Source organism: Helicoverpa zea, chromosome 30, assembly GCF_022581195.2.
Source record: "Helicoverpa zea isolate HzStark_Cry1AcR chromosome 30, ilHelZeax1.1, whole genome shotgun sequence".
NCBI lineage: Eukaryota > Metazoa > Arthropoda > Insecta > Lepidoptera > Noctuidae > Helicoverpa > Helicoverpa zea.
Genome location: NC_061481.1, coordinates 5,957,052 through 5,971,394, shown reverse-complemented (window position 1 = coordinate 5,971,394; position 14,343 = coordinate 5,957,052). Strand labels below are relative to the sequence as shown.

The following is a 14,343-nucleotide window of genomic DNA, read 5'->3' as shown; positions in this document are numbered from 1 at the left end:
GCTCTCCGATGCACGGGAACTTTGTCCTAATTAGTACCACGAATTCCTTAGGAACTGTACATAAGGCAAATACTTTTTCGCTAATCCGGTAAGCTGCTTAACTGGCTCCTTCTCTACAAGAATATAAACCATATAAATGTCAAAAAATACACAAAAAGGTTACGTACCTCCATCCCTATACATGCCCCCGGTAGAAGCCGACAGCATGATTTGCAGCCACAGACAGAACAAGCCCAGTATGACAACGACTCGTGCGACCGACGCATATTTTAAGCGTGGCATCTCGTTCAACGCTCGACAGGTGGCGCTAAGTGCATCTTACGTGGTTCGCCCGCCGCCCGATAGATGGCGCTGTCCCATGTTTGCGTTTCACGGCATTTTGCGCGGCGCTTGTTTTTTCTATGGAATAAAGATAAATTGGAGGTTAATGTAAATAAAAAAAAAAGTTATACAAAAAATATGACCACTTAATATTATATATCTAAAACCATTTCCTAAGTCTGACAAATAGGTACTATGCTGAAAACCGTATCAGAATCGTTCAGCCAAACGTGAGATAATTGCACACAAAAATACATACTTCAACCGAAGAACCTATAGAAGTTGGTTAAAAATTTGGAAAGTTCTTTAGTGCTAAGACCTTTGGTGCTGTGGCCAATTTAGCCCCCGACTTTCAGTGCACAAACATACTCACAGCCGCGCAGAGAGAGATCAAAAGTGGTTCTTCCATCCTAACAGACAGACATGTGTTGCTGGGGAGTTTGTTGCGCCACTTCTTCTTCCCAGCAACAACACATAGGAAGTGGTGGAGGGCGGGCGTTTTGAGGGCTGTCTTTTGTTTTTGACGTTCGAAAAGTGCTGATTTATCAGTCTAATTTGAATTAACGTTTTTGAGTTTGAGTAGATAAAGATCAAACTCGAAGGTCTGTGACCTTGAAAACTGTAAATAATATAATATGTGAAACTATAAAATCATTGCCAAAGGCACTTCTAACAGTTTCAATAAGTGTGCAAGGGCATATGATAACTCTATCTCAAGTGTTCCGCTTCATCCATGAAGGTGCGTTTACATTTAATACACACTCCATGACTACGATACGATTAGTTTCACGTGTACTAAATAATAATGATGTCCTCCTAGCCAATTATCGACCATGGTGGCTGTTCTCACATAAGGAGATTAACTAACTGCGCAGGATATATTATAGTGCACAAACATTTGGGCTCACAGGTGCACTCACTATTCCTTCACTCTCATAACCCGATGGGACGACAATCCGACACCACCGGAGAGAGATCAGGCGGAGGACCGACATTTACGTGCTCTCCGATGCACGGGAATAAAGTACCAATAGAGTAAGAATATCCATCTAATCAAAACAGTTCTTTGTAAATAAAAAACTGTACTCTCAAATTACTAGACTGATTAGAATCTTTCACCATTAGAAAGCTACATTATCCGCGAGTAATGTGGGCTTATTTTATCCCCGTACGGGCTGTAGTTCACACGGGAGGCGAGGGAACCGCGAGAAAACGACTATCACTGCTATATCGCGAGAGATTGCTATCTGAGGTACCTATTATCTCTTTTATCTTCATTTTGTTAAGACAAAAGTGATAAGAAATTCCACTTAGATTTGGGAAACCCCCATATCTTTATTATTTACTTTCTAATCCTTATTTCCTTTCTAATACAATTGTAAACGCGCATGTAACTCTGTCTATCCGCTACGCATTCACATCAAAACTACTGAACCTTGATAGGCAAATTGTATAAAAGCTAAGAAAGCACGTAGGCTACTATTTACCCGCGCGGAAAGACGTTCTATCAGGACGAGAGTGCAGTCGCAGGAAACAGGTAGTTAGAATCTATACATATAATAAATCTGTAGAAAAGTAATTTTTGTACATTGAAGAAATTGGCAAAAAAAATAGCCTGCATGTTAAAGGATAACTAACAGAACCCATTTCCATCATTTTTGTCATTTTTGTCTGTTTGTCTGTTTGTCTGTTTGTCTGTTTATCTGTTTATCTGTTTGTTCGTTCGGGATTCACGTAAAACCTACGAATTCAATGCAGACAATGCTTATATAAAAAAATTCTACGTAACTTGGGGTATTACTTAGTTTTTGTTTCATCGAAATCGATTCACTCTATCAAAAGATATGATTAATTTTGTGAATTCAAGATGTAAATTATTACGACACGCAATCTGTTTGTCAAAACTGTACATTTGAATGTTGTACTTATATTAGTTGATCGGCCTATTATTAACCTTTACACAGAAAATCACACCTTCATAAGTAACTTCGGAAGAAAAAAAAAATTAAAATTGTGTTTAGCCAAGGTTAAAGTAGCTCCATCTGTGGTAATCTGTGTTAAATAAAATACATAAAATTTGTCAAAGGAGCGAGGTGGTAAATGACAATAAATTACCATACATTCTTTATAGAGGATTATTATTTCAACAGATGGAGTTGTGTATTTTCCGTAATTCACCATATTTTAACACGTAGTGTAATTTTTCGATAGACATTTCAATAGTGTTTGTCAGTTTGCCGTGCCACATCAAAATCCAATTATAATTATCACCTTGATGAAAGGAAAATAATAGTTCTCAGCCAAATATAAAACGGTGCCATCTAAATTATTTTTTGAATATTATGTCAAAAATGATGACTTTAGTATAACAATTAATTATCATTTAAAGTTACAGATGGAGTTTATATCAGGATGTTTTCATAAACATAGTTTAGCTTCTCTTCCACTAATGTGGTGGCCTTAAAACAAATTACTTTGAGTGAATAGTATTAAGTAGACCTTCATTATTTTTTTTGATGCAAAGTATGTAAACTTAATCCTAGAAGAAAGGAGGATCTGTCTCTCGCAAGTGCTGCTAAGCGTGAGGTAGGTAGGTAATGTAGGATTCTGTAGCTTTAAGAACAAGCCCAGATACAAAGTGCAGATAAGAAATGGGAGCTTTCTCGATTTAATACCATACACACGTAAAATGCTTTATGCGTCTGAAAACGTACAAATTGCGCGTCGCATACCAGACACATGCTTACTTTCAACTTCTGATCGCAAATGCACTGGTCACGATTACGAACAGTCTCAGTAAGACCCGAGCCAAGTCTAAAAAAACACCTTTTATATAAAACTACGTTTGATGTCATTCAATCACAAAGACAGAATTGTTTTCTGTTGCAAATCCTATCCACCTGTATCCTATCCTAATCCAGCATGCGTTGCAGGTGTGCATTGCACAAAAACCAATGGTATCCTATTCGAGAAGTCAAAAGAGTCGACCTGCCAACGTCAGCTTCTGCGCTAAGCAAGTGTTCTTAATAGTACCATCAGAATTACATTCATCGTTGAATGAGGTGAATAAATTTTCAGAAACCACAATAACAGTAGGAGCCAAAGCATATGATCGCTTCATAGAGCTCTGATTGGCCCCAGTTGACCAAGTCAGGTCTGATTTATTCGTTCATCAGATCTTTGAAAGTTTTTCGGTGGACTTTTTTTACTTACTGTCGTCCTGTTTACGTGTGACACAAAATATGGTATATAAACGCAAGAGCGAAATTTTCCTGGTGTGCGGTAGTGACTCCCAGTATACAACACTTTTGTTTCTTTTGATTTGCTGGCTCCACCAAGAAATGACAAATTGAGAGCGTACATTTTGAAAATCTTGGCAAAACTGCAGGTTTCAAGTACGAACACATGAAGTGGACTCTCACAGATACGTACATTTTGCCTATTCGTGAACTAATGCAAACATTTCGGTGGAGTCCCGGCTTAGGCCTCCCCCACATTAGGCGTGCGCGATCCTCGGGCGTGTGAGTAGCGCGGGCGTCGCGAGCACGCTTCATGAACGTCGCGTTTTGCTGCCCTGCGGCATTTACCTACAGCGAGGTCGCGGCGCGCACGCGCCGCTCTCCTTGACGTTTAACTGCTAAGGCGTTTAGCGGGTGGCGGGGATAGCAGGCGAAGGGGTAAGAACGCAACTCGAGCGCCGCGTCGCTTGCACTCTTCACACATGCCGCAGGGCAGCAAAACGCGACGTTCATGCAGCGTGCTCGCGACGCCCGCGCTACTCACACGCCCGAGGATCGCGCACGCCTAATGTGGGGTCAGCCTTACCATAGTGAGTAAGTGCACAGAAAATCCCCGTCATACAAGTGTTTCTCCCCAGTAGTGAAACTATCCTACCCTATGCGCCTGCTGATGATGATGACTCATTTTATCATCCATCCGGCTATTCCCCAACTATGTTGGTGTTGGCTTCCAGTCACCGAATCTGTTTGAGTACCAATATTTTGCTTGGAGCGACTACCTATCTACCTATCTTCAATCCAGTCAACTACACAAGCCGATATCCATGGTAAGACTGACAGACTTTCTGGCTTCTGATTAGTCGCAGCAGCTGCAGAAAATGTACAAATGACAGCTTTGTCAGACTCAAAGCATATCATCATCATCATCAGCCTATCGCAGTCCACTGCTGGACATAGGCCTCTCTAAGTGCATGCCACTGAGATCAAAGCATATAGACATAGATTATAACTGTTTCCTGTGAAAATTACTTACGCACCATACGTAATAATTTTCCAAATTGGCTGACTAGATCCAGAGATATTCACAACGTCACAAACTTTACTTCTTTTGTTTAGATAAATGGTCACATCCACAACACAACCTTGATCAATGAATCTATGCGACTGCTAAGTGCTAATCCTAATTATACTGTCACGTGAAAGAATGCACCTACGGGATAAGTAGTATTTTGACTATTCTATATTGCCCACGCAGACGAAGTTGCGGGCAACAGCTAGTAATGTCATATAAATCCCAAATCTATACTAATATTATAAAGCTAATGAGCTTGTTTGTTTGCTTGAACGCGCTAATCTCAGGAACTACTGGTCCTGGTGGATAGCCCATTTATCGATGATAGCTATAGGCTACTTTTTATTCGGGTTCGTGCAGAGGTTCCCACGAACCCGAATAAACCACTAGTTCACCGATAAACGCCAGTTTTAAAAGTTAAAAGTAACTGTTTACTTTGAAAATTGAACGTGAAAATTCATACTAAACAGTTGTACTTTAGAAAACTGACGTTTATGTTGTCGGTGAACTTGGACATAAGGCAGGATGTAAATGTCCGCGAATTACAACTCTCGGGAGACTAACATTTATTATTTAGACTACCTGGACATTGGCGACTGAACAGTGGGCCGACAGTTGACCCGGTGGTTGGCAAACATTTTTCTTTAAAGACAATCTTGATTCCAATCATAGTTTTTAGTCGGTTTCATCATCCTCCGAGCCTTTTTCCCAACTTTGTTTTGGTCCGCTTCCAGTCTAACCGGATGTAGCTGAGTAACAGTGCTTTACAAGAAGCGACTGCCCTGCCTGACCTCCTCAACCTAGTTACCCGGGCAACCCAATACCCCTTAGTTAGACTGGTGTCAGACTTACTGGCTTCTGACTACCCGTAACGCCTGCCAAGGATGTTCAATGACAGCCGGGACCTACAGCTTAACGTGCCATCCGAAACAGAAACACAGTCGGTCTATACCAGCTAAATACCTGCTATTTGTAATGTGCGTACTGCTATTCATCTCCATAATGATTTATGAGTCCAAACCAACTATCGGCCGACTAAAAGTTTCGAGTGTGCGGACGTAAGGGTGCGTCCACATCTGGCGAATGCGCCGCGAATGCGCAGCACGCGAGCCGATCGCGAGCTGTCCGCGAGCTGCGCGCGTGCATTTTTGTTCGTGCGCCGCTTCTGCGCCGCACGCGCGCAGCTCGCGCGCGACCTAAGCGCCGCACGCGAGCGGCGCGCAGGCGGCGCACGACGTCGGCCATCTTCGATAGTACTGAGCCAATATACGGAACTGTAAGGGCGAGAACTGATTGCGCGCAGATCGCGCGCCGCTCGCGCGCTCTATACGAGCCTTGCGTGAGTTGCGCTAAAGAGGCGCACCGAACTATTGCAGTGACTGCACGCGCGCAGCTCGCGGACAGCTCGCGATCGGCTCGCGTGCTGCGCATTCGCGGCGCATTCGCCAGATGTGGACGCACCCTAATGTTAACACGTTTTTAATTTCCAATTTCCAAGAATAAAATGTTGAATAAAGTATAAATTTTAATTAGTAGCCAACCACTCCCAGCTTATCGTTTTTATGAAGCAAATAGGGCGCGGTGAATGTGTTAACTTTTTAATTACATACTTCTATATGCCAACAAAAAAACCCCCGACCCAAAAAAAAGCACGCAATTATTATGACAAAAGGTTAAAAACGCTAAACCCTATAAAAAGCAAAAAATAACTTTTAACACTACGTAAGTACCAACTAAAGCATGTCAGACTAAACTAAATTTTGTCGTGTCGGGGGACCGCTCTAATTTATTAGCCTAACGTTAGAAGTAATTATATACTACTACATTACATATACTTCTTATAACTTTTTATACAATTTTGTTTAGATACGTGTTTTTTTTTATACGAATGTTGTAATTAGGTAGGTATCATTTGATTTATGTAAGTATTTTTAAAGGTAAAAAGCGGTCCCCCGACACGTCAAAATTTAGTTTAGTCTGACATGCTTTAGTTGGTACTTACGTAGTGTTAAAAGTTATTTTTTGCTTTTTATAGGGTTTAGCGTTTTTAACCTTTTGTCATAATAATTGCGTGCTTTTTTTTGGGTCGGGGGTTTTTTTAAATTTATAATTTAATTTTATTTCATGCTTTTTGAAGGAGCTCCTTAATTTTTCCTTCTTTCATTTAATTTCTGTTATTTTAAGATGGGGTCGCTATATGCGATCTCGGCCAAAAGAAACTGTTTAACAATCCTCATGACAAACCAGCTCTGGGAGAATTGCACAGATTGCGAAACAACAAAGATTAACCTTTGGTCATTCTAGATTTTCAGCAAAAATATAAATCGGTTAATCCGTTTCATTCCGGCATTTCAGGGTTTCATCCGCCACATCCCATTTCCAGCATCAGGTTCTCGTCAATCAGAAACATGAAGAGAACTCGTCAAGACAAATTCAATGAGCCCAAACTCGATGGGTTTACTAAAAGGCAGTTCAGGGTTACGTCTCCTATCTTCGTGTCCTAACAGCAGACCAGCTCAGTGGTTCCAGAAGACATTAGTATTTCAAATTTCAGATCCCACATATGCTTGCAAGTAAACTGAGCGTGTAACATTCCTATCACACCTAACAAACGAGCTGATGACCTTGAAGACCTGAACCGATTTCCACCAAACATAGCTAAGAACACTCCCGAATGACATTCCTTTCAAACAAAAAAAACCGCATTACAATCGGATCATCCGTTTGGGAGCTACGATGCCACATACACACACACACACACACACAGACACGTCAAACTTATAACACCCCGTCGTTTTTGCGTCGGGGGTTAAAAAGAGGTTGAGTTTGTATAATCATCGGCAAGGACATTGAGCCCTGACCTTCACCTGCGCAGAAGTGATTTATTAGTTTATTGCCTTAAGTGTACAGTGCGCAAAGCGATCCCCACTCTTCCGCCGAGAGCTCATTATCCGTGCCAATAACTATAAGTCTGTTTTTTTTACTCAAGTAATTCTGTATGCCTAGTTTTCGTCAATATTATGGTCAACAAGTAGTCTAATTCAGTAAGGGAGTACCAACCGAATGATTTAAATGCAGTTGACAGCTGTCAGTTTTCGAGGGAAAATGTCGCACTTTATACTTGCAGAATTTTTATTATCAAAAACGGTCCGAGCGACGATACCTACTGTCAAAAAACCGATCAAGTGATTTCGGATTCGCACGCGATGGGTTCTGTACCAATATCTAAAAATCATCATCATCCTCCGAGCCTTTTTCCCAACTATGTTGGGGTCGGCTTCCAGTCTAAACGGATGTAGCTGAGTACCAGTGCTTTACAAGGAGCGACTGCTCTATCTAAAAATCATATTTCAATAAACATACAATTATGGGAGCCCACTGAATTATGTATTCAAGTCAAGTTTGCAATATTTGCTGTTATGTAGCACGAATGTGACAAATATCTAAAGTTGGGCTTCAAGACTAACCCGATGCAGCTGGTACCAGTGTTTTACATGAAAAAGCGTGTTTCGGAAGTCACCATAAATTGGTGAATCCTGGTTGTCATTAAAAAATCTTTGGAAGTCGTTACAGGTAATCTGAAGCCAGAAAGTGTGACAACCAATCTTCATCTTCATCTATCAGGTTGCCCGGGTAAATGGGGTTTGTAGGTCAGATAGGCAGTCGCTTCTTGTGGCACACTGGTACTCAGCTGCAGCCGGTTAGAGTGGAAGCCGACACCAACATAGTTGGGAAAAGGACAGACAGGTGATGAACTGAAACTGACTGGCTGTCACGGATTAATTTTGTCATAACATAGATGGTCAAACATCGGAAAATCGACTCTGCCAAACGCAGCTTAAACTGAATCGATCGACCCCTGTGGCTATCACTTGCCACGAGGGCTTATTTATTAATTAAGTAGTTCAATCTAAGCGTGTATTTACTTAATTACTAACCAACCTTCTTTAAAAACTTAAACATCGCCCTTCATAAGTAATTGTGTACAAGGCCAGTTTTTATTCGTCACTATAGTTCGACCTTTGCTACTGCTTGAAGTAATTACGGAAAGCTACAGTGTCACAGTGCTATTAGTAGTTTTATAAATTGAAAAACAGGTTTTTAGGTAAAAAGGTATCCTGTTAACATCTTAGACACCATTGGCTGTGTTTCGGATGGCACGTTAAACTGTAGGTCCCGGCTGTCATTGAACATCCTTGGCAGTCGTTACGGGTAGTCAGAACTGAAGCCAGTAAGTCTGACACCAGTCTAACCAAGGGGTATCGGGTTGCCCGGGCAACTGGGTTGAGGAGGTCAGATAGGCAGTCGCTCCTTGTAAAGCACTGGTACTGAGCTGAATCCGGTTAGACTGGAAGCCGACTCCAATATGATTGGGAAAAGGCTCGGCAGATGATGCGATCCTATTACCAAGACTTGGCTAACCTTGCCGAATGTTACCAGGTGAAACTCATGAACCTACATAGAAGAAAGTAAGGCGGTTTATGAAAATAAATAAGGGTTCTACTCAACAACAATGAAACTCCATGTCATTTTTGACGGTAGCAACAAAAAAACGGCCAAGTGCGAGTTATCATCATCTTTGTACGCGTGCGCGCGTCGAGGCGTGACCTTATCTACCGAGCTCCGCGTTAAAAATTTGTTAAAAATGGGAAATATGGATTATTATGTACTAATAATGCTTCTAAAGTGTAAAGTTAACTTTGTACCATATGTGGAACGTGTAGTTCAGTGCTAATAAGTGTATTTGACATAATTTGGAAGTAATAAGTTAAGTGTGTTAACAAACAATAACAATTCGCGCGCGGCACGAGCCAGCGGTCGCGACGTACCCTTTCTCTCTCCCATAAGTGTCTCGCTCCGTCCTTGTCGCACAGTACGCCAGGGAAACAAAATGTTTTGCGATTCCTGCAATAACGCAATTTCGGATGGTGATCTAATTGAATGCATTGCTTGTAAAACTGGATACCACCGTGCTTGTTTAAACACGATGGAGAAACAATTGGAGAAGGGTTTCAAGTGCGGTTCCTGCGCGAATGTTACCCATCGCTTGCGGGTAACTGATGATACTCCAGTGAGAGGAATGTTTACTGGTACCGGAATTACGAATGTAAAGAATGTAAAGAAAGCTAACCGTGAGGAAATTGGCATACAGTTAATAAAGGACAATTCATCTTCAAAATTATCTGATAATATTGATAGTAGAATGGAAAGTATAATGGAAATGGTTAAAGGAGTTATTTCTAATAAATTCAAAATATTGGAAGCAAATTTGTTACAAGAAATTCAGACGAGTGTAACCAACTTAGCATTAGAAAATAGTAGATTAAACCAGGAATTAATCGTTGCAAATAAGAAGTGCATTAGTCTAGAAGAAGAAATTAAAATGTTAAAAACAGTAAATCAGGGTCAAGTAAAGGAAAAAGCAATCGCCAATCCCATTCATCAACAACCCTCGGGCAAGGTATCATCTAAGATGTCTCCGAGCGTCAGCACATCGGTTTTCAAGCAGTCAAACCCGGCGCCCGCACCGGCCGCGGACGCGCGCGCGCCCTCCCCCGCCCCGCCTGCTCGCGAGCCGCCGCCGTCGCAACCGAGCGCTAGCTATGCGGCCGTGGCCAGTGTGGCCACTAATACAGCGAGCACGCGCGATAGTACAGACCTATCTGAGTGGACTGAAGTGAGAGCCAAGAAAAGAATCACCCCAATAAACCGAGGTGGTAATACACTTATTGGAACTTTAAAAGCTGTGGAACGCAAGAGGTTTCTCCACGTGTGGAGACTAGAAAAAAGCACTACTGAAGAGAGTTTAAAAGAGTTTGTCAAGAATATATTGGGAAATGATGCGGACATTGTAGTCCAAAAAGTAAAGTCTAAAGTAGAAAGGAATTATGCTTCTTTTAAAGTGGGAGTAACTGAAAGAAACTATGATAAGATATGTAATCCGGAAGTATGGCCTTTAGATATTGAGTATAGTGAATGGATTTGGTTTCGTGGCACAGCCCAAACAACATCACACAAGCCACAAAACCTGTAAATATTTTAATATATTATACCAAAATGTAAGAGGACTGAGAACAAAAACATTAAATTTTTTGTCCCTACTTGAGTCATCGGGTTCGGATATATTTGCCATCACGGAAACTGGATGCAGTGAATCCATGCACAATGCGGAAATATCTCTACCCGGGTACCCTATACTTAGATGTGATCGAGCGGACGGGCGCAAACAAGGCGGCGTCCTTTTAGTGGCCACACCGCGGTTCGAGTTGAGGCAAGTACCTATGCCGCGCGATGTAGATGTAAACAAACACCAATTTGAATTGATTTGTGCTACTGTTCATTTACAAAATAGATTTTTATTTACTTGTTGTGTTGTATATATACCGCCAAAGACTGAAGAAAATGAATATTTGTTAATGTTTAGTCTATTGGAAAAAGTTTGTATAAAGTATAGAGGTAATGTAATAATATTAGGCGATTTCAACTTATTCTCATGTAATAATAATGTTCTTAATTATTTTGAATATTTCGTGGCTTTTTGTGAGGTCATTCAGTGTAACTCAGTACCTAATTGTAACGGTAGGCAGTTGGACCTAGTGTTGAGCGGGCGCGGGGGGGTGTCAGTGCGCGCGGCGGACGAGGGCTTGCAGCCCGTGGATGCGTATCACCCGCCGCTCGACGTATCTATCGGCGCGGCCGCGGCCGCGCTCCCCGCGCATCTCGCGCCGCTCGCGCCTGCCGCGACTCCCTTGCGCTCAGGCGACACGCATCAAATACAAAATCATAATATATATTTTAAGCAGTGGAACTTTAATAAAGCAGATTTTTTTCAAATGTATAGTTTATTAAATGATATAGACTGGAGTGACTTATACGCTTTAAATGATATTGATTTAGCATTAAATTTTTTCTATAAGAATGTAGAAGACGTATTTGATTCGTGCGTACCTCTCAAAAAGAAACAGTTAAAAAATAACAATAGGTACACGTATCCAGTATGGTATACATCCGATATTATTAGTAGTATTCAATTAAAATACAATCTGCATAAGAAGTATAAGGCAAGTAAATCAGTTACCGATTACGAGGCGTTTTCTTTGTGCCGAGCGAGAGTAAAGACTGAAACAAAGTTGGCTCATGATCGTTATCGTGACCGAGTGCAGAACCATTTAGCCAAAGACCCAAAGGCTTTTTGGAATTATGTGAGATCCAAAAAAGGGACTTCTAATAAATATAAGTTAGTTAAAGACGGGTTAGTTCTCACTGACAAAGAATGCGCCGAAGAGTTTGCACAATTTTTTCACTCAGTATATAGCCCCAAGCCTGCCACGTTAGACGTAAATGCAGCCAGTGCCACGGCCTCACGGTGTGCAGCACGAGCGCAACTCGACCGTTTAGACAAAGCAGCGGTGTACCGCTCGCTCGCCCGCTTACCATCTAAGCGCTCCGTGGGACCGGACGGCATACCACCATTCATTCTGAGGGACTGTCGCGACGTATTCTGTGAACCACTGTTACACATTTTTAATATTTGTATCTCGTCTTCGACCTTTCCAGAGAGGTGGAAACTTACGCGCGTCGTGCCAGTCCCAAAAGGAAGTGGCGGAACAGAGGCGAGCGATTATAGACCTGTTGCTGTCCTGTCTTCTCCTGCCAAAGTATTTGAAGCAGCTGTGCGTAGTTCCCTCTATGACCAGGTTAAGGCTCACTTGTCTAGCGCTCAGCATGGCTTTTGTCCGGGACGTGGAACCACAGGAAACTTGCTTCATCTTATGTCAACATTAGTACCAGCGGTGGATGCTGGGTTGCAAGTAGACGTCGCGTATCTTGACTTCAGGAAGGCGTTCGACACAGTCGATAATGATGTCTTGCTCTCGAAGTTAGCTGGCAAGGGTTGCACGCCACATACGTTGAGGTTCTTTGCCAGTTACTTGCGGGACAGGCGTCAGTTTGTCGACTGTGGAGGATGCCTTTCTGAGCCATATTATACGCGATCAGGCGTTAGTCAGGGCAGCAACTTGGGTCCCTTTCTTTTCATATTAATGATTGACGATTTACCAGCAGTAGTCCAAGAATCATCTTGTTTGCTTTTTGCCGATGATCTAAAATTATTCCGTGTGATGAAAGACACTACTGACCATAATGTTCTCCAGGAAGATTTAGACAAAGTTGTTAAATGGAGCCATGACAACAGACTTTATTTCAATGTCTCCAAATGTTCAGTAATGTCTTTCACTCGTGCGCGCAGTCCACACCACCACTGTTATAAGTTAGAGGGTGAAACTTTGGAGAGAGTGACGGAGGTTAGAGACCTTGGTGTCTATTTTGCGGCCGATTTAAAATTCAGAAGTCATATTATTAAAGTCAGTAAGAAAGCATTTAGAAATTTGGGATTTATCTTGAGACAAGCTAATGACTTTAATAATATGGGGGCTCTCAAGGCTTTGTATGACGCCTTGGTTAGATCTCACCTCGAGTACTGTGCAGTGATATGGGGACCAAGTGAAGCCAAATACAAATTCATGGTTGAGAGGATACAAAATAAATTCACTCGATTTTTGTATTTAAAAATATACAAGGTATACCCCGGCTATCCTCTACTATACCCAACATTATTTGTGTTGGGTATGGTGGGATACTTCAAACTGGAGACTAGGCGGGAAGTGGCACTGGCTGTTTATTTATTTAAAGTATTGCGGGGTAAATTATTTAACTCCACAATTCTTATGGAGCTACGCATGTGCGTGCCGGATGGGTATGTGAGTAGGCGGCGGCGGCCGCAGCTGCTGGCGGTGCCGAGCGCGCGCACCAACCTGCTGCAGCGAGCGCCACTGACGCGCGCCTTGCGCACGCTCAACACAGTGGCGAGTACGGTCGATTTGTTTACTTGTTCGCTGAATGAGTTCACAAGAGCCACCTATATTATAAGTAGTATGTAAGTTCAAACTTTGGTAGTGTTATTTGAATTTGTGATATTGTGTTTAGTTTTCGAATATAATGTAACTAGTTTATCGTATTAGGTTAAGTACCTGTAAAGATAAAATTAGCTGTTTGATAAATAAAATAAAAAAAAAAAAAAAAATAAATCATCGACTTTTCATCGTCCCACTGCACAAGCCTCCTATCACACAGAAAATATTAATCACGCCTGCTTAGTGCTCGTTGGTGATTTCAGCCTTTGCAGTCCACGTTTAAATCACCTTTAAATCAGTCCTTGGTGTCTAAGAAATACTTAGAAATAAAGGTGTTCTAACCTTTAAACTACTAGAAGGTATGACGTCACACCTACATTGTTTACTTCAGGTTATGCTTAATGTAACTGGCTGGTAGCCAAAAGCAAACTGACCCCTGCCCTTTGCCACTGCAGTGCGATCCAAGGTCATTTAGAACGCCAATTACTGCGCTGACAACTTAAAATAAAAATACGTGTGGCACTCGGGGACTGCCGCGGTAAAGCTATTGCATAGCATTCTGTATTGTATTCGTCCGATTTCGGAGCAGCTCGTCTCGATTCGGGCGAGTTCCGTAAAGTCGTACAATACGTCTAATCGCACGACACACAGCGCCGTGTCGAAGACTGCTGAACTGACACGACGTTAGACGATGCACGGCCTTCAAGCCACACCTCCGTGCCCGTCGGAGTGGGGAGCGTGAGGTTTTTTCGTTACGGAATTTCTGGATTTGGTCCCTGCGCTCAAGGCCTGCGATAGA

General features: G+C 42.0%; 1 protein-coding gene across 5 annotated transcripts in view; it reads right to left on the bottom strand.

Moving 5' to 3' along the window:
- Positions 1–14,343, bottom strand: part of LOC124644581 (alpha-1,6-mannosyl-glycoprotein 2-beta-N-acetylglucosaminyltransferase-like) — a 78,195-nt gene that overhangs the window by 27,213 nt on the left and 36,639 nt on the right. For all 5 annotated transcript variants that reach the window (XM_047184047.1, XM_047184050.1, XM_047184049.1 and 2 more), the window contains exon 2: positions 168–399. In XM_047184047.1, coding sequence (XP_047040003.1) covers positions 168–282 — 115 coding nt within the window. In that variant the 5' untranslated portion in view covers positions 283–399. The remainder of the gene's footprint in view (positions 1–167; positions 400–14,343) is intronic.